This window comes from Protobothrops mucrosquamatus, unplaced genomic scaffold (assembly GCF_001527695.2).
Source record: "Protobothrops mucrosquamatus isolate PMUCROS unplaced genomic scaffold, P.Mucros_1.0 scaffold259, whole genome shotgun sequence".
NCBI classification, from domain to species: Eukaryota; Metazoa; Chordata; class Lepidosauria; order Squamata; family Viperidae; genus Protobothrops; species Protobothrops mucrosquamatus.
Window position 1 is genome coordinate 378491 of NW_015386606.1, and position 24793 is coordinate 403283.

At 36.0% G+C, this 24793-nt stretch overlaps 1 protein-coding gene across 1 annotated transcript in view; it reads left to right on the forward strand.

Annotated features, from left to right (window-relative positions):
* Nucleotides 1-19420, forward strand: part of OTUD4 (OTU deubiquitinase 4) — a 31679-nt gene extending 12259 nt beyond the window's left edge. The window contains exons 7-21 of the mRNA XM_029283879.1: nucleotides 786-924; nucleotides 2778-2817; nucleotides 4623-4740; nucleotides 4854-4918; nucleotides 6430-6530; nucleotides 8194-8318; nucleotides 8398-8569; nucleotides 10246-10405; nucleotides 11797-11935; nucleotides 12797-12852; nucleotides 12939-13028; nucleotides 14085-14214; nucleotides 14720-14983; nucleotides 16013-16053; nucleotides 17377-19420. Coding sequence (XP_029139712.1) covers nucleotides 786-924; nucleotides 2778-2817; nucleotides 4623-4740; nucleotides 4854-4918; nucleotides 6430-6530; nucleotides 8194-8318; nucleotides 8398-8569; nucleotides 10246-10405; nucleotides 11797-11935; nucleotides 12797-12852; nucleotides 12939-13028; nucleotides 14085-14214; nucleotides 14720-14983; nucleotides 16013-16053; nucleotides 17377-18552 — 2816 coding nt within the window. The 3' untranslated portion in view covers nucleotides 18553-19420. The remainder of the gene's footprint in view (nucleotides 1-785; nucleotides 925-2777; nucleotides 2818-4622; nucleotides 4741-4853; nucleotides 4919-6429; nucleotides 6531-8193; nucleotides 8319-8397; nucleotides 8570-10245; nucleotides 10406-11796; nucleotides 11936-12796; nucleotides 12853-12938; nucleotides 13029-14084; nucleotides 14215-14719; nucleotides 14984-16012; nucleotides 16054-17376) is intronic.
* Nucleotides 19421-24793: the final 5373 nt, after the last annotated feature.

Genomic DNA, 24793 nt, shown 5'->3' on the forward strand with positions numbered 1-24793 from the left:
GTATAGAGTGTATTTCTTAGGCAATTGCAGTTAATAATTAGCCATCTCTGTTTCCCTTTTTAGGAAAGGATAAATCTAACTCTTCATTTTCAATTCTACTTCCTTGCAGTACTCCCATAAATCATTCAAGGGAGTTAATAATCTAAAATAAAATACAATTAAAATCAAATAAAATATTTTGATTGCCCCTATAATAGTTTTAAATATTTTTATTTGGTTTTTAATTATTTACATTTTATTTTAAATTATTAACACCCTTGAGTGACTTATGGACAGAAAGTTGCATTTTTAGTAAAGGTTTTTATATGGGGTATTTTAGAGCAGGCCTTTTATTTAATATTTATTGTGATTTTTATTATCACCTGTTCACCGCCCTGAGTCCCGTAAGGGAGATAGGGCGGTATATAAATTTTAATAATAATAATAATAATAATAATAATAATAATAATAATAATAATAATAATAATAATAATAATAATAATAATGTACTGTAAATCAAAATAAGAATAAATTTTCCCTATTACACCTAAATGCTATCCAATAGTTATGAATTCCTTAACAGGATACATGTATAAGTCTAATTGCTTCCCCAAATCACTGCTGCAATAATTTTTGAAGAATGCTGGCTGCTTAACCTCTGGAAAATTATACTTGCTGTCTAACTTTAAAATGTCCTCAGTTTTGTCATCAGTCCCTTTTGGAGCTTTTTTTTAAATTTTAAGTTATTTATACTAAAATATTTTTGTGATAAATGCTTATTGGTATTTGTTTTGTGTCTTAACTAGCTATTTTGTATGAATTGCTATACGAAAAAGTACTTGACGTTGATGTGAATAAAGTCTTAGAAGAACTGAGCCATGGTGATTTGATTAAGAATGGCAGAGGGAGCACCAAAGAATCTGATTCGGAGGGTGAAGATCCAGAGTAAGTAAGCCTGTGTGTTTAAAGTTAACAATGGTAGGTCAGATACAACTTATTCTACCATTATAGAGAGAATAATGTACAGAAAAGCAAAACAGTATGTGGAATGTTTTTCTCGAAACTACACACATTATCACGTTTACTGAGTATTACGGGAATTTCACCTCAAAGAAATCTGTATGGTGTCAGATTGAGGAAGAGCATTGTATATACATCAGCTAAATAATATGACTAAATTGTTACAGAAATCCATTTTGGTCAAAGGAAAGGATGAGGGATAGGGGATTAATTCTCCCTTCTTATAATACGTGCTTTGTATGGTTCTTTAGGACCTTATTTCACTCTATTAATCAACAAAGGATACAATCTTATATCCTTCTTTTAGTCAACCTGTGTGTCTCCATCAACCATAGTTCTTGACAACTTGATTGATTGCATATGTAGAAAGTATATGTAAGATCATATACATACTAAACGTACAATTTTTGATTCAGAACCACACTTTGCATTGTTCTGGCAACAAATACATTTTGATTTAAAAACCCAGTTACTGGTGCAAAATACCACTCTCAACTTTATATCACAATGAAATTAGAAATTGTATCCTTGGCTCAGAGGGTGAGGCAGGAGCTCTTATATTTCCCATCAATAGTATTGTAGAGAGCATTTGAGTTGATAGTTAAGTTCTTGCACAGTGATGTTCGGTATCGCCAGAATTTTAATAGTTTGCAAATAAGAAATAGGTTGCTGCTCCATTTTAAAACAGGGTGCTACTGAAGATGTTGAACTACAAGCTAATCAATTGCCTTTTATTTTTACTGACACCATAGGCCTTAGTTGCCCAGTTAACACATGCATAGGATATGATCTTAAAGCTAGACTTACAGCTAGCTTTTTCTCACTTGCCGTCTTCCAAATGTGTTGGAATTTCAAATATGTTGAGTGTGCGACTCTCAGAAGTCACATATAAAGATTGCAGTTTTGGAAGATAACATGAGAATTTTTTGCCTGTTTGTTTTAATTTCCAGTATCTCTTCTGTTGGTATCAGAGTTAATACAGAAAGGCATTACAGCTGAACTTGTGAGCTGGATAGGGTTAAAAATTCTCACCCCCTGAGATTGAGGCTGGTTCCAACCCTGTTGGCCTTCTGGAAGGCCCTCAAAATATATATATATACACGCACATACATACATACATACATACATACATACATACATACATACATACAGGAAGTTTTTCAGACAGACCGGTCTGATTCATTACACCTTGACATTTTTAACTGCTATACTGCAGTTTTACTTTTTACAATATCTTTTGCCTTGCAGCCCCCCAACTAGGGGTGTTAAGCAGGCTCAAGTCGCAAGTGGAAAACATTTTAAATCCAAATTTCTTTATATATATATACATATTATTTTATGCCACATAGGGTCACTTTGTGGGTGACTATAAAAAGGTGATAAAATAAATAATTGCTGAATTTTACCACTAAGTCAGCCACACTTAAGATGGCCAGTGGGGTTGGGGGGGCATAATTGATGGTATGGGGACTATATATGAACTGCTGAGATGAACCACTGAGGTGCATAAGCTCCCTTTGCTGTCCCTGTCCAAAATAATTTTTAAGTTTAATATTAAACTGGTTGTGTATATGTTTAATTTGGTCACAGTGGGTTAGTACTGGCTTCATAGAATATCATTCCGTTGAAGGTGCTCGGAGTGAAATGCACTGTATCCCTATGCTCCTCAGAGTTTATTTCTTTCATAAGAGTAAACACTAATAATGGTTGTTTATATGAAAACAGAGTTCTTGCTTGATTTTGAAATGTTTTTGTTGTATATCTTTTCCTTTGTCCAGAAGTGAAAGGGCTGTAACAAGTTATACAAATGGCAAGAAGGTATTTTATTTCAGTCTCTTTACCTATTTATTCAATGTCTATGGCTGTTCCTCTTATATAGTGTGACTCTGGGTGATTATATTAACTTGTTGAATTTTTGCAATCTACTGTATGTTGGAATCAAAGTTGCTACTATCTATCTTCTAAGACAGGGGTAGGCAACCTTGGCTCTTTTATGACTCGTGGACTTTAACTGCCAGAATTCCTGAGCCAGCCATGCTGGCTCAGGAATTCTGGGAGTTGAAGTCCACGAGTCATAAAAGAGCCAAGGTTGCCTACCCCTGTTCTAGGAGAATTTACTTGGTATTCTCTTAATATCTTTAGTAGGTGAAAGAGAGCTAATACTCCAGAGCCCATGGGCCTTACTGGCAAGTAAAAATAAAATAAAGTAAAATAAATCCTGTAGTTTCATCTTCTGGTCATACAGTGTTGTGTGTGACTTAGGAAAGAAACTCCTCTCCTTTGGTAGACCCATCTTCACAAGGTATAGAGAAAGAGCAGATGGTAAAAATTCCTTTTTAAAAGTATTCATATATAAAATATTCAGTGCCGGAGAGAGAAAAAAATGAATTTTTTTAAAGTCAATATCTGAAAATGATCTGCTATAGAGAAATTATGAAGGGCAGTATATGATTTAGAGAATATCATAAGATAGATCTGCTATTAATATAAAAACATCTTGGAATTCTTTATCTGGGAAGTAAGAAGTATAATCTGGTGAATATAGGAAGGCATCAGAACAAGAATGTACAAATATCCACTCATTTAATGACCACTCAGTCAGTGACTGTTCTAACTTTTGATGACATGGAACAAGTGGTACATTTGACTTAAAGTTCCAACTTGTGCACACAATCGTGATCTGGATGCTTAGCAATCAGCCTGGATCTCCAATCCTTGCAGCATCCCATGGTCTTGGGAACATGATATGCAACCTTCCCTGATGAGCTTCCCATAAGCAAAGTAAATGGGGAATCTGGCAGGAAGTTTTAAGTCATGACCATGTCATGTTTTACTTAATGATCTGTGTAGTCCACATTTAAAGATGATAACGGGGGACTCTTGGAACTGCCACTACTAAGTGGCATGGTCATGTGACATCATGCTTTACAACTGCATCAGTTAGCGACAGAAATTGCAGTCCATCATTAAGTGAGGACTAAATATAATACATTGCAGCTGATGCTATTACTGTCAAAGATTTAAAGAGTTAAACCTAACTTTAAAAGGTTGTACTAATCTATAAAGTGATAGAAACAGCAGTTTAGATTAAAGGGAAGGCAAGAGAAGCTTAATCCCATTGAAATTAATGAGAGTAAAGCCCATACAGTAATTATGTTTTAAGGCTGGATTTCTCAACAAACTCCTATTACAGTGAAGAAGACATTCAATATGATGGAACTTCTGAATTAACACATAAAGGATCATGCTGCAAATTGCTTTGAGCATTTGCTGCATGTAATTTTTTCTTTATATGCCTTTCAGGAAAAATTAGCTTACCCAGATGTAATCAGAAAAGAAAATATTGAAGTTGCTAATCAGTGATATCTTGTGAGTTATGCAGTTGATAAGCTTTGCATTACATGTTTATCAACTCAGAAATATAAGGCTATTGCATTTTTAACAATTATCCTGAATAATATTTAGAAATTTTTACATGAAGTTCTTATTTTGTATATAAGTTTGTAAAGTTTTGATTTAATAATCAATATGCTATTGCTTGAATTTGCTTCAAATTCTTTTTATATCCTGTATAGAATCGTTCACTTGTTTTTCTAAGTATTCTTTATCCTTTTGCACAATAGCTTCATAAACATGGGAAATCTCACAATGTGATGAGTTTGCCTGGAAAGGTTCTTCGTTCCCTTAATCCATTAGTTTACCAAAATATTGAATATGAAGTCTGGCGGCAGTCAAAAATAGGTAAGGACTAATGCTGAATTCATTTACTCTGGGAAGATAGGCAGAGGAAGCTGAGTATCTTTTTGTGCTTACCTAAGAGTATAATATAATGCATTTTCTTTTTGTGCTTGCAGATCAGCAAAAACAAGATTTTTCTATTGCTGCTGGCATGCAGTATTCAGTTGGAGATAAATGTAAAGTAGGTGTCATTACATCTGAGTAACTCTGCTTAACAGCTCTTTCATTTTTCAGTATTATGCATAGTGTTTCACTTAGATTACTATTTTTCCCCCATCAGGGATATATGTTTTAAGAGCAGCTTTGCAAGGCAGAAATGTGTCTGGAGCAAGCACGATGATATAGGGATAGGAGAATTTGCTGTTGAGTTAAATTTGCACTGACTCTGTAGGATGAAATGTTGATAAGCCTACTGTTTATTTCATTGTGCTACTTTGGCTTATTATCTTGTGCTCCGTTTCTGATTCAGCCATTTGTTTATTATCTTCATTTTCTCACTTTGCCTGGGTGATAACTCCCAGTCCCCCCCAGGTATAGTGGCTTTGGAGCATCTGGAACATTCTATAGTTTCTGCTCATTGTCTTGCTTCTTCTTGTGCACTTGGATTCAATTAGTGATTCGTTTCAAGCAAAGTATAGTTTTCCAGCATAGGTATAACAGCAAATGTTGGTTTGTGTTGACATGGAGCAACTATTTTATTTTAATATTTTACTTTAATTAATATTGATTTTGTATCTCATCTTTCTGTCTTTAAAATTCAGGGCTATGTACAACAATAGTATAAATAATAATAATAATAATAATAATAATAATAATAATAATAATAATAATAATAATAATAATAATAATATGAACAATGAAATTATATAACTGAAATAATTAGCAGTCTTTAAAACAATTCTGCATTATAATCTTGGTGAATGAGATGCACTTTTACTATTTTTTTAAATACTGAAGAAATGGAAATCAAACATACCCTTTCAAAAATGCACATTTCCTAGGCCAGGGGTAGGCAACCTGGGGTAGGCATAGCTGACTCAGGAATTCTGGGAGTTGAAGTCCATGAGTCATACAAGAGCCGAGGTTGCCTACCCCTACCCTAGGCTGAGGCCACACAGAAGGTCCCTTTTTCATGTACCTACTAGCCAAGCTTCTGGCAATAACAACATTTTCAGAAGGGCTTCTTAGGTAATCACATCTTCAGTTACTTAAATTGTGCTTGGTAGGGAACTGCGATTGCCTTAAAATCAGAAAAATCTATTGGGTCAAAGCAGGGGCCCAATAGAGGCCCTATGGATTATGGAATAAAGAACGGCAGATGCCATGTGTTTGGCTCAGTTTCAACTTACTGTACGTCTAAGAAGTTTACCAATATTTTTGGCAGAAAGACATTCTGTATCTGGTACAAGAGTTAACTTACAATTACCATGACATGTATTCATTGTTAGCTTTGTTTTCTTTTTTAAAGAATTGCTATTCATTGGCACAACTTGTGGCAATTGATTCCAGAATTTAAAGTGTTCTATCACTAAAGAAATACTTTATTTAACCTCTCCTGATTTTCTCACCGTTGTTTATCATTGAATTACCTGTATTGCACTAAAATTAGAGGAGATTAAAAAATTCTTCCTAACTTATAAACCTCTTTCCTGTATTTCCCTTTGCATATAATTTATTTTAATTACTCCATAGGTATATTTAGATCACAGTGGAAGGTATTATAATGCTCACATTCAAGAAGTCCAGTCTGCAGATGGACCAGTTATTGTTTTTGTGGAAGAACTTGGTGTTAAGTAAGTAACCTTAGGATAAATGGTGGAATAGTAAATACTGTGGAATAGCCTAATTTGTGAAGTAATAGACTCTCTTACTTCACATATTAGAAGCATTTATGGATGTCAGACATAAATTTTTGATGACCACACAAGATCCCCTCCAACTCTGTAATATATCAATGTAATGTTCTAAACTAAAGTATACACATTTTGCTTTCCAAAAGAGAATATTGTTGGTTTCTGTTTGGTCAGATTTTGTCTGGCTGGCAAAATATTAATGAAAGATTAACAGATAATGACATTTGTCAGTGGTGCATTAAAAAGGCAGGATGGAAATTTGTAGATAAATAATAAATATTCAGTGCTAGAGTGTTTTGAATTAGAGATTCTGGAAAGGACTATATATTTTTGAGGCATTGTGTCATGTCCATTAAACAACCCTCTAATATTTAAGTAATTCCCAAAATTACTAAATGTATATTCTCTTAGACGTAAATACAGTGTTTTGGTAATTGCATGTGATAGTAAATATTTATTATGCAACTATAAATGTTAGATACTAAAATGAATAATGACATTGATGATGTTCAGAGAAATACTTTTTATGCAAAATTATTGGGAAATTCTAACAATTTATTTAGTAGTTCTTTTATATCGCTAGCAAAATTGCATTTACTGGGGCAGATATAAAACTCCAGTCTAGCAGGAAATGATGAAACTATGTTGAAAAGTAGTGGTTAAGGCATCAGGAACCAGAAAACTTGCCTTAGGCATGAAAGCCAGTTGAGTTATTTTGGACCATTTACTTTCTCTCAATTCACCTCAACTCACAGGGTTGTTGTGAGTATTAGATATGTTCACCACCTTGAGTTATTTTAAAAAAACTATAAGAGCATAGTAAAATGTATTAAGTAAAATAAATTGTAAAATTATTAAATGTGAAAAACTATTATATATAGATCTGACTGTTAAAAACCAATCAAAATATGGGTTTTTAAAGCCAACAAAAGTTGGAGCCACCAATTTTGGAGAGAGGGCATGGCATTTCAGAAAATAGCAGAGATTGCTTATCTTACTGGAATGTATTTCAGTTGCTCAGGTTAAGTAAAAACATCACTAGATATAACTCTGTGATTCTTGCAGTTAATAATAGCAATGCAATACTGAAAAGAAGTATAGTGAAACACTGGAGAGGAGTGGGATAACCTTTTGCCTATTTGAAAGAAACACGAATTCTGTTTAAAATGCACAGTTTTAATTCTCGGTCATCTTATTATTTCTTAATATCATTTCCTTTATCTTAAAGTATTAAAATAATACCATGAGCAACATGAAGGTGATTTACTTTTTTGATTTATATCCCACCTTTCATTCAGGTATTCAAGATGGTAAATATAGCATTCCCTCTTCCCAGTTTTCTTCCACAAGAACAACCCTGTTGTGTAGCTAAGCATGTATTAGAAGTTGGGTCTCCTGTTCCTAATCTAGTCCCTTAACCACTATGCCTCTATTGTGCTATAGAAATGTAAATTAAACTCCCACACACACATACACAGACATTAAAAACTATGTTCCATAATTATGTATAGGTTCTGTTGGCAGCTTGTTTGGTTTTACTAATGCCTTCAATGCAGTGAAACTGCTGTACTACAGAGACTTTGTTTCTTCTTTCTTCCACCAGGCATTCAGTACTGCTAAGAAACCTTAAACCTCTTCCACAGGGAACTCCTTTGGAAACCTGGAGCACAGTACCAGGGAAGAAAATTAAAAAAACAGCTTCGGTGCAAGGACAAAATGTTCAGACTGGTATGAGTTTTTAACTTGAGTTCTACTGACTTGATTGCTGATCTGTTTTGGATTAATTGATGAAAAACATGTCTTCCAGATACAGATTGCAGAGGATCCAAAAATCCAAACAAGCTAATAAAAACTACATCAGGTCTGCCTCCTCGAATGCAAACCACAAGACAGCATCACTTGCCCAGTTTGGGGATGTCTTCTCAACAATCTTCTGCTCATCATAAAACGCAAGGCAGAAATCCTTTGCAAGCTGTTAGGTGACTAATATCTCATGCTCTTTGGCTACAACTTGACATTTTAAAGAGGAGTTACTAATGGCCCTTTCTTTGCTTTATTTCATTTCATTTTGGTTCAGTTTGAATTTCTTTTTCAAAATATTTGAGAGTGAAGATAGAAAAGAAAAATAATTATTTACAAAATGTAAAAATTACATAGGAAATTATAAAATACCAAGACAAGAGAAAATATTCCTCTACTATTTTACTAATAAATTAAAGCTGATGTAATCATATCTCAGTTTGACTCTTTAAAGACTGTTATTAAAGTCATAGGTTAACAAAAACAGCCAAAATGATAGGACTTATTAGAATAATGAGAAAAAACAAGAATTTCTAGCTAACATGAAGAAAAATTGAAGTAACCAAAGTTACTTGTCTGAAGTAAGTGTATGACATGTAGGAGATAAGCAGGCAGAGCTGGAAGGCGGGGTTAAATGTGTCATCAGTTTGGAATAATTACACAGCTACAAGAGACACAAGGCCAGTCCCTGCCATGAATTCCATTGATCCTGATCTAGTGTCACTTCAGCTTGGACTGTTAATTGATCCAATTCTTGTTTATTGGTAGCAGTAAACTCCTCAGTGCTTTAAATTCAGTGAGTGTTTCTGGTTCTTTGCACCTGACAGACATCAGACAGAATCTAAAGATTGAAGACATTTTGTTAGGAGAAACCTAAACTTGGATTATGCAAAATTGTATGGGTGGGTCCTCAATAATTGGAACTGGATATCTGTTGCTAAGTAATGTAGTTATAAAGTGTAATGTCATGTGACCCATAGTTTAGTGATGGCACTCCTTGTTGCCTTTGTTAAGGGACGATTGTGAGTAATCAAGGGAGTCCCAGACGCCTTGTATGCAGACTACCAGGCAGGTAAGGGACTGCTGCCAGGAGGGGGAGAACACAGTTTTGATACGTTGATGTACTTTTTGATAGGATTATTCTCCTTAGATTTTCTGTTGAGAAACTAAATGCTTTTAAAGCAAGGCATAATTCAGAATATTAGATTTGCCCCTTAAATTAGCAGAAGTTTAAACACAGGTTTTAACAGTAACATTTTTGCTTTAAATGAAGATATGTTTCCAGTGATAAAAAGTTTTAGATTAATTTGAAAGATAGGATTAGCTTTTAATCCAGGAATTTGGCAGGTCAAAGCAATCAACATCAGATGAAGCACCATTTGGCTACCACACATTGTATATGCAGTGCCAGAGTACCAGTTTCTAAAAACAAGACCAAATGAATATCTGAAATGCCATAAAAGGGGTGTGATGGCTCAGCGATTAAAGATGTTGAACTTGTCAGCTGAAAAGATGACAGCCAGGGTTCGAGACTCGAACTCCACACGACCGTGTGAGCTCCCATTACTTGCCCCAGCTCCTCCCAAACTAGTATTTGAAAACATGCAAATGCGAGTAGATAAATAGGTACCACTTCGGTGGGAAGGTAACAGTGTTCCGTGCACTTTTGCGTATGGCCATGCTGGCTACATGGCCATGAATGTGTCTTTGGACAATGCTGGCTCCCTCAGCTAAGAAATGGAGATGAGCACCACCTCCTAGAGTCAGACATGACTGGACAAAGGAAATCTTTACTATTTTTTAAAAGGGTGATGAAACTGTTGCAGTTTTAATAGATGTAATTTCCCCCCCACAGAAAAACAGATTGCGAGACAGTGCAAGAATTGGACCACCCAAACAAGAATTGTAATGCTGGTCTTTCTCCAGAGGAACATGAAGAGAAAGAAGCTGTAAATGAAGTTAATTCACTTTATGAAATTCAGTTCCAGGATAAAGAAGCTTTCCCTGCACTTTTGGTATGTGTGCTGGGTTTATCATTGGACTGTTTGTATTCTGGATTACAGTACATTATTATTCTGTTCCAGTGAATAATGAAAGAGAATTTGTCTTTCTCGCAACTGAAATATTACCTGATATGTTTTGCTTTGCCAGTTGAATCTGTTATGTACTATGGCACTTAAATAGTACAGACATTCTGCACCAATCCCAAGATGTCTAATAAGATAAATCAAATTCTAAAATGTTTTCTTTTCAGAACATGGGGATCCTTCAGACAATGTTGGCACCAGCATCCAGCTTAATTAGGTACATATTGGAGGCATCTAAGAGCTGCACAGTTTATGTAACTTAGCTTACGTAACTATACTGGACAGCTCTCCCATATTAATGACTTTAGACCCATCTCTAATATCCATGTTAAGGCTTGGTGCCATTTTTGACAGCAGTGCAAATTGAGATATCAGTTTGATAACCAGACAAATAAGTGAGAAGGGTTGCTAACAACAATACACACTTTGCGTTCCTAACACTATAAATAGTTTTTAGATATTAGATATTATCATTTTTCTCAGTTAAGAAGCACAGAAGAGATTGTTCTACTGTAGGGGCAAAGAAAAATCTTACACTATAATATTAGACAAGACTTATCTGATCCATTAATTTGTGTGCAGAAATTAGTTTTCAAATATTTATTACAATGAAGTTAAGTATGGTGAAGGAGCATAGCCACAACCTGATCTTCCTGGTTTTGTTCATAGGCTGGACACATTCAGTATTTCATGGTATTTCTCTTTTCCAGTAGTATTTTGTTTAATAGTATTTCCTCATGTTCCTCATTCTGGTTTTAAAAATCAGGGAGTTTTGTGATGCAGAATGTTTGCTAGGCTAAGGAAGAACAGCACCATTGTGCTAATAATTAGACTTTGAGATTATATATTCAGAACAGGAAAAATTACTTGGATTGGTACTCAAGACTAGGAAGTTCAAAAGGAACAGTTAGTCATTTTGTTGCTGAGAGTGTACGTTTAATAATTCATTCTCAGTTTAGGGAAGATTACCTGACTTGGATTTTAACTGCATACTAGATGACCCATCCTTTCTTGGATCATTATTTCAAAGATGTTTCCTTACCTAAACAGATAAACAGGGATTATGGGCAGGTAGTAGAGTAGTGGGAGTTAGAGCAAGTTCAAGATCTGAGGTATCCTGTTATTTTCTTTAAGAAAAAAAAACAGCGAAGACAATTTTGCTAAGATTACCTCATCTTACTGGGCAGCTTGGTAAAATTATTAAGGCTTTATATGAACATATTAACCTAAATTTTGAGTATAAGGACTTTGTGGCTCTTGCTTACCAGGACTTTCATATAAAATTAGGGGTTCCCTCAGTTCATATTTGATTCTTTCAGAATCCACCTGTGTCTCAAGTAGCTACACAGACTAATGAGACCTTTGCATGGCAAACACCCCAAGTTCCTAATGGGAGAAGAATCGGCAACATGAAGGAAGAACAGGTGACAAAAAATAAAGATGCAAAGGATGAGAAAGGTATGATCAAAGGCAGATATTGGGCTTTCTTTGGATTGACAACCAATATATTTTCATATTAAATATATTAATATATTGTTCAATAAAGGAGATAACCTATTAAAAGAATACTACAAACTGGAGGGTTTGGAGACCCTAAAATCTTGGTGTAGTTTCAGACCATGGATGAATAAACCTATGCCAGTGGTGGCGAACCTATGGCACGCCTGCCAGAGGCGGCACCCAGAGCCCTCTCTGTGGGCACGTGCGCCATGCCCCGGAGATGGCAACCGTCCTCTTCAACCAGTTGCCTGCTAACTCGCCGAGGTCCCATGTGGCTGGATGCATCCCAGCACCCATGCGCTTGCTGGCCTCTGTGTGCGGGGGCCGATGGTGCCAGGCAGCAGCTGCCCCAGCCCCTGCCTCACCCTGCGACAATGGCACCCCCGCCCTGCCTCGCCTTGCCTCGTCTCATCCCACAGAACCAGCCTCCTGCCCACCGCCCCACCCGCCAGAGACCCCCTGGATCTCCCACAACTCTGCCCAGGCCCCCACAGGCATCCCTCCCCAGGAGCAACATCGAGCTGGCCACGCCCACCCGTCTGCCATGACCACTGTAGCCATGCCCACCCGGTGCCCATGCCCGCCTGGCACCTGGCGATACGTAAGTGGGTTTTGGGTTGAGGTTTGGGCACTTGGTCTCTAAAAGGTTCACCATCACTGGCCTATGCCATTCTAGATTATTAGATTTCAGGTTCCCGTGTTGTTGGTTATATTGGCTAGAGATGATACAGAAGTTCATAACATCTGAAAGTTGCAATACCTGCTTTCCGATATTTTGTCATTTCATTAATTTTGCTGCTTTCTTACACATTATTGCAGTGTCTAATCTTGAGCAGATTCTTGCAGATCAGAAGTTGGATCCCAGAATGTCTATGGTAAGCATGGTGCACTGTGATGCATCCTGAGCATCTTTTCTTCTTTTGTAAAATGGATACCATCAAATATCCTTTTTAATTTGCAGGACACTAAGAAGGATATAGCTGCTGCAGGTATATTATCTCCCTCAAGCAATGGAAATATTCATTCACTACCGATTGAGCAAGTAAGAGATGTATGTTTAACTTTATGTAGCCGTTTCAGGGGAAAGATTACATTAATTGCAGTTTGTCTCAAAACTTGAGTTTTAGGCAAATTATTGAAATTCATATTCTTCTGTTGGAATCTTAAATACAATCCATTAAAATATATTGCAACAATCCTGTCAGAATTACTAGAATCTGTATAATGTAAATTGTTCACTAAAGATATGTGTCTTAACTAAGGATATTTAGTATATCTAATAAAGGCTACCAAGTCCCACAACATCAGACGTCTGTCAACCTTGTAGCTTTATTGGATTTCTGACATTTGACAAATCCAACACTGTTCAGTGTGAATGCCTTTGGAGTCAGTTAAGCAGAGCAACTGACCTGGTCTGCTCTCTGTTTGGTCTGAAAGCCAATTTATTATAGGTTTATATGATCACTTTGTTCAAGGATAGTAATACTGAAGCTTTTTCTCTTTCTTTTTTTCTTTCTTTCTTTCTTCTTTCTTTCTATCTATCTATCTATCTATCTATCTATCTATCTATCTATCTATCTATCTATCTATCTATCTATCTATCTATCTATCTCTATCTCTATCTCTATCTCTTTCTTTCTTTTTCTTTTTTCCCCAAGAAATTGGCTGCATGTTGGAAAATAAATTCTTGATCTAATTAAATAGAATTCTTTTTTTATATTTTTTGGGGGGGACCAATGAAGAATGTGGGAAGGGAGAGTGAATATTAAGCTACTTCAGATTGAGTTGCCCTTATTAAAGATGGTAGGACTGTGTAATGTGTACTGTTAATTTGCCTTAAATTGTCTTGTAGTAAGGATGTTTTATATGCAACTGATCATGGAATGCAAATGTTGCCAATGATGTTTTGCGTAAATTATACTTTGGCCCATGTTCCCGGCATAGTTCCAGGAAGGCAAGACTGGTTCAACTCAAGGGGACTGAGCAAAGAATTGGGCTATAAAATTGCAAAATTAATTTTCTGATTTTAAAACTGAATTAGATTGTTTTAATTTAAAATATATTACAAATGATTAAAAAGCATTAAAAGTCCATATTATTTTTACAGGAACCTTTATCAGGTATAAATGCTACCCCATCTCCAACTGTTCCTGAAATACATTTGCCTCCCACTGTGCCTTCTGTACCAGCTCTTTTGCCCGCTTGGTCAAGTGAGTCAATAGACTACGGATTAACAGGTTTGCAGGAGAAAAACTCTTTTAGTCCTAAACTGGTTTTTCAATAGACCATTCTTAGCACTTTTATACTAACCAATATTCAGTATTCAAAGGCCAGATTAAAGTAATGTCTGTTACTTTACATGTGTGTGCATAAATGTATAAGTATGTAAGTCTGCTTGATATTGTGGTTTCTTATTCATTTACACACACACACACACACACACACACACACCTGCATTTCAAATACATTCATAGCAGTATATAATAAAAGTAACTATAAAATATAGAAATTATTATCCATAAAGGCCATAATATTTCACAGTTGAAAAACCAAGTATTGCCCATGCTGTACTTCATTTCACCCTCTGCTCTGCAAACATTCTGATGTTTGGGGGCCTTCAATAACGCCTTTGGTTGAATTTGTACTTTTCTCTGCCTGTCTTGGATAATTTGAGAATAGCAGCTGTTTTTTTCAGTTGCTTAGATTTACGTTTGTTTGTGTTTTTCCTTGTTTATATTTTAGGTGTTCCGTCCCAAATCCCTGTGTCCTCTGTGATGGCAACACCAACCATTGGACTAGATTCAACTCTGAGTCAGGCAACCTCCAATCCAGTTGCTGCCATTCCAGTAACACTCCAAGCAGTTAATCAGCCTTTAATACCTATGCCTCAAACACTGAATCTTTATCAGGATCCCTTGTACCCAGGATTCCCAATAAATGAAAAGGGGGAACGAGTTATTACTCCTCCATACTCCTTGTGTGGTACAGGAGAAGATCTACCAAATGGTAAGAGAGTTGTTCCTTCCTTATCAAATGAAGTGTGTGTGTGTGTATGTGTGTGTGTGTAAGTGGTAACAGTAGTGGGAAATGCTGTATATTTAGTAGTAGTAGTTTCAACTGTTCAGTCATGTCCAACTCTTGACACTTGTTCAGGCAAGTGCTCTCCATGCTATATATATAAAACTCCAGAAAAGTGGAACAAGCATGACGAGGATGGTTATTATATGAAGGAAGTTGTCTCGTGCAGTTATCTATTTTTACATTTTTAACATAAATGTAGAGAAAAGCTAAATTTTCATTTGGTAATTGAAACAAGCTGGACAAAAGAATTCTGATCATAACTTACTTCCTAAGTATTTATAAATAAGGGCTGCAGAGCAGCTAAATATGTAATTGATGTTTATTTTTATTGGGTAGCTTAGATCACCAAAAGTGTAAGTAATAACTACGAGAGGAAAAAAATTAAGTAACGTGCTATTCCAAGTTACCATTTTAGTAATTTGTCCTTAATGTTTCCTTTCCTTACTCCCAACTTTTACAGTGATGAGCGTAAAGTGGAGATCAATCTCTGTAAATAAGTTTATATTCCACTTCTAGCATTATATGATCAGCTTGATCTAGAAAACAACATACTTTACAAATGAAACCATGATAGACAATATGTGATCTGGAACCATTATGTATAATATTAAGAAAATATATATTCTGGAGTTTGTGAAAGAAATCAAAGCATTTTCCATCAGTGATATGTACAAAACTGTTGCTATTTGTGAGTGCTTAACTCTTCATCTCTCCCACGTCTTTATTAAAAAACTCATAGAAACATAGATGATACTGTGATTATTATATATAACAGATCATTTTATTTTTGAAGAGCTGGGTTAATTCTTTAATTTTTTTCTATATTGTATTGGCAATAACACATAAACCAATATAATTGTAAAGCTTTAGAAATATGAGCACATTTTGATTGCTGAATTTCTGTTTTAATTTATATACATAAATTGAACAATATTTTTGTTTCTTTTCATGAAGATAAAAATATACTCAGATTTTTCTTCAATCTTGGTGTAAAGGTAACTATCAACATTCTCTGTTTTGTAGAATTGTGCAAAAAGTTGAATGATTTTGAAAATATTGTTTAAAAACTGTATTATTAGAATAACTAGCCAGAGTTATTCTCACTATAAACCCAAGCTTATGAATTTAACTTAATACTCTTGCCTCCTATTTTTCCCACAACAACTCAGTGAGATGGATTGGGCTAAGAAAGACTGATTATCACAAAGTCACCAGTCAGCTTTCATGCCTAAAGGAGGTGTAGAACTGACAGTCTCTTGGTTTCTAGGCCAACACCTTAACCGCTATACCAAACTAGCTCTACAGAACAGCTTGCCAGCATTCTAGGAATATGTCCCAAGTTTTTGTTGTATTTCTGGCTTATTAACTTAAAAGATTTCCAAGATATATCACAAGAAAAATGGTGATTTATTTTAAATATACTTTTACAAATAAAAAGTTACGACAGACTTACCAAGTTACCATGTTGTAGAAAAAGTTGGTTTATACTACTAATCATTATAATCCACATGTTTATCTCACATTAGCTCGGGGCAGTGGAATAATCCTGCTTGCTGTTTACTGTTTTTGTTTAACCCAGGGGAGATGGCTATTACTTTCTGGATATTTAGGATTAATTCCATTAGTTCCATCCATCATGGCCACTTAACAATGTTTATGGAAATTGTAGTTCAAAACAGTTGGAAGGCACAAGGATATCTACCCCCAGCCTACACATACATATAATTAAAAATATATTGCCATGGAAGAATAATAAACTAAGCAATGCTTAGAACATGTTAATAAAGTTAATGTTGGAAACTGGCTAATGTTATGCGAGCTTAGAGGGAGACCTCCTGAAAATATTAAGATCTTATAGGCTAGACTGGAGAGTTTTTAAAATAGCATTTCAGCAGAAGGCAACAGCTTTCTTCGTCCTTATAGTTGTCAAGAAGACTTCAAAGGGATATTAATGAAACCAATTGGAGTCAAGCTTTAGTTTTACATTATCTTGAATATAGCATTGTCTACTGCTGTGAATTGTATGGAAACCTCATGACTTGGATCTCCTCAACATAGCCCCCATAGCTTTTCTGCATATGTGCCCCTTCAGAGCATGTGCTGTTGGATTTTTGATGCTTTTATGAAGAGTGTTGGTATATTTGTAACAAATGTAAAGGGTACTAGTAATTATTTATAAGAGTACATCTTCAGCCCTGAACAATTACTTTATGCATGAAATAAAACAATGCAATAAAATGTAATGATTTATAAAATAATAATCTGACCTAATCTACTTTTAAAATGTAATGAAAATTGTCTTTGTTGCATTTCTTCAGGCATACAGCTGTCCCATGTGGGCGCCGCACTCATATTTATACCCTCTACATCAAGCTTACCTGAATGCCTGTAGAATGTACCCAAAGGTGCCAGTCACAATGTATTCTCATCACCCTTGGATGCAGGACATACCTTTGACTCAGAATGAAAATGAACAAATAGATGGTCCATTCCATGAACCAAATGGCATCAGAATCAATGGACAAAGTCTGCAGACTGATACTATGTCTTCTCCCATGCCCCTGTTTATACATGCTACCCAAGTGCCTGAAAGTCAAGGACTTGTCTGCGTAGAGTCTGAGAATCCAGAACAAGCATTACACGCTGATTATGAGGAGTCCCTAGGAAGTAAAAATATATTTCCACAACCTCCATTTGGGCAGAATCCATTTTTAGGTTCTGTACCACTTACATCAGTTTTCCCTCAATTTTGGTATGGATATCCTGTTCCAAGTTACATTGAAGATTCTGGATTGAGGCAAGTTGTGCCACCTGAGGCCAAGAGAGGTGATACGGTTTTGTCTGAGGAGGAAACTTCTTCAGTTCCAGTTGCTGAATGTGCCGAGCCACTTCAGAAAGCCAAGAGTGAAAGAAATCTCCAAGGCATACCTCTCCCTAAAACTGCCATCAAAAATGAATATAATATCCTAAATAAAACCTCAGCCCGAGTGCCTAAAGATCAGCAGACCTGTCCTGCTATCCTACCTACTACACAAACAAAACCTCTACTCCAAACCCCCCCTCCCACAGAAGCGCAGGACATCAGGAGACAAACATCAACTTCAAAATCTGAATTTAAAAATGTTCTTGGCCATAAAGAAAAGGTTAAGTCTAATGCATATATATCAGTAAGTGGGGAGGAAAGTAGAAGACCAAGGGCAAGGGAAGAGAGCTCTGAAGATGAGCATGAAGTATCTGATATGCTTAGAAGTGGCCGCTCAAAACAATTTTATAATCAGACTTGTGGTGGTAGACGACCTAGAAGTGAAAGGAGCTACCTACCTGGGAGAGGAGGCTATCAGTATCCAAAAAATGAGGAACCATGGAAGGGGTCATCTACTGGAAATAGAGGGGAAAGCTCGCATTATCACCGCAATTTCAGAGGGCGGCCATATCGGAATGAGAGGAGGAGATCAAACATGGGAAATAGTCATCGAGGGCTACAATTGTTTTAACTGTCAAAATCTAGACATTCAACATATAAATGCTGAGATATATACTCAAGGCATATATTTCTGCTTTTGTTAAATATCAGAAAATTATTTTTGTTTTGCCAAAGATGTGAGGCCTTTCAGAAATTTTAAGTGGTTAGGTATAACTTTTGGCAATTGATAAAAACTAATTTTGCTTTGTTTAATTTCTTAAGACTAAATACTATTGTGTTTGAAACATAAAAAGTGTGTTTTTGTTTGAGTTTTATTTTTCCCATAAAGATTTAAGTTTGTGATAGGGAAGAAAAAGAAGCTATAGTGAAAAGTTACTATGGTTATTTCATACCTGATGATAAAGAACAATGCAGTAAATATACTGTATAGCATAGCCTATGGTATGTTGAGTCTGAGGACTCTCAAATCACTAGACTTATTTTTGATATGCTTCCAATCCAAAGCTTTTCATCTCAAAAAAACTTGTGAAACTTGAATGTGTGAGATTTCATTTTGCTTCATTTAAAATACCTTATTTTTTTTTGCAATCACTATTTTTGTGTCTTAAGATGGTTTATTGTGTTTTATCCATAATGGTTGTGTGTGTCTGTGTGTACGTATTTTTGAACTACTTAAAACAATCAAGAAACTCCATATATCACGTGGGTAGTATACTCAATTTGGTGATGAATTCTTCCAAGGAGTCCTAATGCAGGAATGACTATAATAGTGCCTATGCGAAAATATGTATATAAGACAAAAGTAGATGCTGTGCATTTCCAAAATAATTTTACACAACTGTTACAAATGAACTTTTGAGATAGTTTTGCACTGAAAATTCTTTAAATGAACTGTGGGAGAGATGCATGAAATAGATTAAACAGCATTTGTCTTGTACTGTGGATTATTGAGGCTTATTTCTTTTGTTGTTGAACATGTTTGCATTGTTTTATAAAAATTGTAATTAAAAAAACAATTTGGTTATTGTAGAGCGAGATTTCTAACTTCACACTGTCAATCTATGCTTTCCTTTGGTATTGCAAAATGTTGCAAACCTATACTTTTTTTATTCTGTAAAACCAATTTGTGTACAGCTGTCTGTGTGTATGTAAAATGTGATTACTTTTACCATAACTTTTTTGATCAGAGGAATTGAGTGATACCTGGTAAATTCCCTTAATATACACATGTTGTATAATTAAATAGTTGCCCTTTTTGATATAGATTTGAACTGTTGGCTTATGCATTTACTTCTGTGTGTACTATAAATACCAGAAGTGACTTAAGTTTTGGACTGAAACTAATTGACAGTTAAACCTGCAGCTCAAATCACTGGTCCCTGAAACATAAGGAAATCTTAAATACCATTTTGTTAAAAAAAATTATCATTTGTAAAACAAAAAGTAATGAATACTAAGATTTTGTCTGTCATTAACTGAAATAATTTGTGCGTTGAAAATTCAACTAACTTAGCTCTTCTGTCCTTTGTTCCAAAATAATACCATTTTTTCCCTCCTCGGTACCCCTCTAAGGCAGAAACTCCTATATGTTCTAATCAATTGGTCCATTTCCCAGAAGTGCAAATAAGATGGATTAGGGAGTTTCCAATTCTTTTGGAAGAATCCACATGTATACATAGGATTACAGATAGAATGTGAAGCTTAGATAACACAGTTGCCTTTATACTAATTTAGTTTATATGCTTTCTGGAATTTTTCCTAACATTGATAATAGCCTTCCTTTACTTTCATCACAGCACTTTCCCCCAAAATACAGCTTATCTGAGGAAGCCAGTGGTGTGGCAACTATAAAAAAAGGGGATATTTCCATTATAAACTATCAAAATTTTGATCCTGTCAACTTATGTTCTGACAGAAAAAAATGTACAGGTAATCCGAGTTACGAGGAGTTACGATTAGTGCCCATTCAAAGTTACACAATAGGCACCCCGTAGTGTTTACGACCAAGTCCCAAAATTACAAATGTTGCAGCACCATGGCAGTTGTTCGCCCTTACGAATGACTGTAACATTCACCCTATTGCAAAGATCTGTCTTCTCTGCTGCAGTTTCTTTGTCTTTGATGGAGAGGAGAGTCGGCTTGGAAATGCTTTGCATGCCGAGAGTGAAAGTTTATGGGGGCTGTGATCTCGTACAACTTCAGGCACCCATCCGCTTTTACAGAGAATGGGTGCCTTGAAGTTACATGAGATCACGTCCACCAGAACATTTCACTCCCGACCGAAAAGCATTTACAACCCATCCAGTAGGCTGGAAGGGAAATTGTCCTCTTCTCCTCAAAGGCAAAGAAACCGAGGCAGGGAGGAGACAGATCTTTGCAAGGCGAGTCCGGTTCAGCAGGACTGGAGTGGGAAAGCATAAGATATCTCAATGGGTTGGGGGGCGGTTTGGGGGCCTGTTCCAGTACTAGGCCCCCCTTCCATAGCCTTCCCCACCCAGATATCTCGTGCATTTAACAACCCACGCATTTGATTAGCAAATGCATGTGCAAAAGCAGGGAGTGATCACGTTCAAAGTACACAATTCACTCCTACAAATCCTCAAGTTACGAATGGACTTGGCAGGCTGCATTACATTCGTAACTTGAGGACTACCTGTATTACAGGTTCATTTTTTATAGTAGATAAAATATGCAAATGAAATGTTGCAATTTAAGAGACGAAGCTAAACTTTCCCTTGGATTCTGAATAAACTTACTAGTTAAAGCAGTGGTTCTCAACCTTTTTAATGCCACGACCCCAACCGGTCGTAAGTCGAGGACTAAACCGGTCATAAGTCGAGGACTAAACCGGTCGTAAGTCAAGGACTACCCAACCGGTCGTAAGTCGAGTACTTTCCCTGCCCGGGAGTGCCGCGCATGCGTGGTTCCGCCCCCTGCGCTGGCCGAGACGTAGCTGGCAAGCGGCAGAGACGGAGCAGGCCGACCACCAGCTGGCCCAGCCCAAGGGAGGTAAGGCACCCACCGGAAAAGGGGGAAAAAATGGCAGACAAAAAAAATGGTGGACAAAAAAAATGGCGGACAGCCTTGCTTGGCGACCCCCATGAAATGGTCGATCGACCCCAAATGGGGTCCCGACCCACAGGTTGAGAACCACTGAGTTAAAGCTTTCAGGAACTTGTGTTACATGGTATTGATCTTAACTACAGAGACATGTGCAGCAGCATCTGAAATGGAGGAACTAGACTAAAAATAACCTAGAGTGAAATCTGGCCACTTCAAAATATGGTATTAAATGTTTTGGATAATTTATAATCAGCATCAACCAAAGGGTAGTAAGGCTAATCTAAAAACTCAAGAGTGCGTATCAGTTCTCAGATATTTGCAATCCAATTTTTCATATGGCTAAATATATTTTTGTTTTACGAAGACTTACCATGTTCATTTAATTTTGGCAAAATAAATGATGTGGGTATTTTTGGGGCCTGATGCAGATAGATCTTTTATTTTTCCACAGAAAAAACAAACAAATATCTTTTATACAACATTGAGGACTGGATAATTGAAAAGAACTTGCTACCCAAAGAGCAAACTGGATTTAGGTTTGGTCACTCTACCATTCATATAATAGAAAAGTATATAGCTAAAGGGAGCGAACTCTTCACAACTTTTATAGACCTTAGTGCATCATTTAATTCAACAAATAGGGACCTCCTTTGGAAGAAATTTATGGACCTGAACATGGATCCCAGACTCATCTCTTTAATTAAGGCATTATACTCGAGCTAATACCTACGGTTACACACAGGGACACGTAATTTCTTAACAGAAAATTAGTATCAATAAAAGGGTCAGACAAGGATGTATACTGGCTCCCATTTTGTTTAATTTGTATATTAACAATGTCCCAAACTCCAATGGATATGCATGTGCCTAAAATTGAAAACTGACATGTAAATAATCTGCTTTACATAGATGCGGTAATATTGAGGCCTTATATCCAGAATAGGGTTGAGAAGCCTGCTGTGCAGATTTAGTTCATACTGTGTACTCAACTACCTGAATATCCAGTCCAAAATTAAGGTACAGGTAGTTTTCAATGCAGAATCACTTGTTTAGTGATCATTTGAAGTTACAACACTGAAAAAAGTGGTTGTGTTTTTTTCACACTTATGACTTGTAGCATCCTTACGGCCACGTGACCAAAATTTGGACACTTGGCAACTGGCATGTATTTATGGCAGTTGCAATGTTCTAAGATCATGTTCTCACTTTTTGCAACCTGACAAAAATCAATAGGGGGAAACCAGATTCACTTAACAACCAATTTAACAACTGCAGTGATTCACTTAACTATGGTTAAAAAAAGGTTGTAAAATAGGGCAAAACTCTTAATTGTCTTATTCAGTGACATTTTGGGCTCAATTGTTGTCATATGTTCTGGACTATCTGCAGTTGTTTTGGAGAAGTGTGCTAGGTGTAATTGGAGCCTAGATAGGGAACACATCAATTAAGTTGTATCTATACTTAGAACTTTTTTCTGCAGAAACAAGATTCCTGGCTCCCATATTTTAAGACAAGTTTTTAAGAGCTACAGATTTCATGCCATAAGGCAGCTCACCAACCATAGCTACCTGAGTCCTCTATTTCCAATCATAAAGGTATGTAACAGCAAAATAGTTCCAATGACCGCATATGGCGCAGAACCATGGGAATATATAAATGCCCCTTTATTGGAACTGATAGTCTATTATTTGAAATGAATCTTGGAGTGGATAAGTCTATACCAACTCCAGACATTGGATATATCCTTTTTGATTGCAAACTGTACTCTGCAGAAAAAGCTACTTGCATAAATAAGCTAAAAAATAAAAAACCTGGGGCACCTAGCAGAAACTCTTTTTGCAGGGAATGAGCCTGCACATCAGTAATACGACTATGTTTTTAATATCAAAGGCTATTTTGAAGAGAATGGAATATTTAGATCGGACTGTAGATGTGATGACTTACTATGAACGTGTCCTATTTTCTTTATATCTATTGTACATTTGTATTTATATTTCATATTCATATTTTGATATGTCAAAGTTCTATTCACAAAACAAAATGAAATGGATATGTAATTTACAACTGATTTGTAGAAAAGGAGCTTTGTATAATCCTTTATTTACAAAGACGTGCAGCCAATCTTGAGTTTCCCCCCAATAAAAAATGGTACCTGCAAGTAAATTATCTGATTAACTGCTGTTCCTGTTACTGATCATGGCAAGTTAAAAAGTTTCTCAATGAGAAATAGGTCCTCTAAAACAGCAGTATTTGAACTATGACATTTTATTACCTGAAACTGGGAAATAAACTGTGAACCTAGCAGATTGTTTAAGAAAGAATGGATTCCATGGAACTAAAGCTATTTCTAAATTAAGCAAATACAGTTAATTCTTGCTCATTGTCAATAACGAACTGGAATTTGTCAGTAAAACACTGTAAAGCACAATGTCACATAACTGTACTGCATAGCGACAATTCCTGGTTGTCATTAAATCCTGTAATGTTTAGCATGACTTCATATGGTCATTTGTGGCCGCCTACTGACTTCCCAACTAATTTTGCTTGTCAGAAGCTGGCAGTGAAGGTCACAAATGCCGATGTGACCATAGGATGCTGTGATGTGATTGTGATCTGGTGACCAGCTCACAATAGGATGCTGTGACCATAGGATGCTGTGATGTAATTGTGAGCTGGTCACCAGATCACAATCACATCACCATAGGAACCCTGCAATGGTTACCTCAATGCCATTGTAAGTTTGAACAATAGTTGTTAAGTGAGGATTGCTACTTGTATATAATTTTGTTTTTTCAGTAAACCTTTTAGGATTTTATAAGATCCAACTCCAAACCTAATCTAGTGAAGATACACATTAGAGGCTTTGTAAAATACTCTAGTATAAGATGTTAATTCAAATGTGTTTTTTAAATCACTAGGCCTTACAATTTTGTGTTTCTAAAAAATGTCCAAGCCATTACAAGCATTATAGTTTCAGTCTGATTATGTACTAGAATTCCAAAATATGGAACACACACAAATCATCAGTAGCAGAAGCCGTATTTGCTGATATGTGAAAATGTGAAATGGATGGCTAATGAAATTCCATTATATACGTTGTTTATAACATAGTTTTTACTCACCTCTGTATTCCATTACATGCAGTCAGGTAGCAGGAACAGAGTATGAACTCATCAGTATTCTTGCTCCTCAAGACTTTATACACATTTTAACCATAACTGAGTAATTAACATTAAAAACAACTGCTG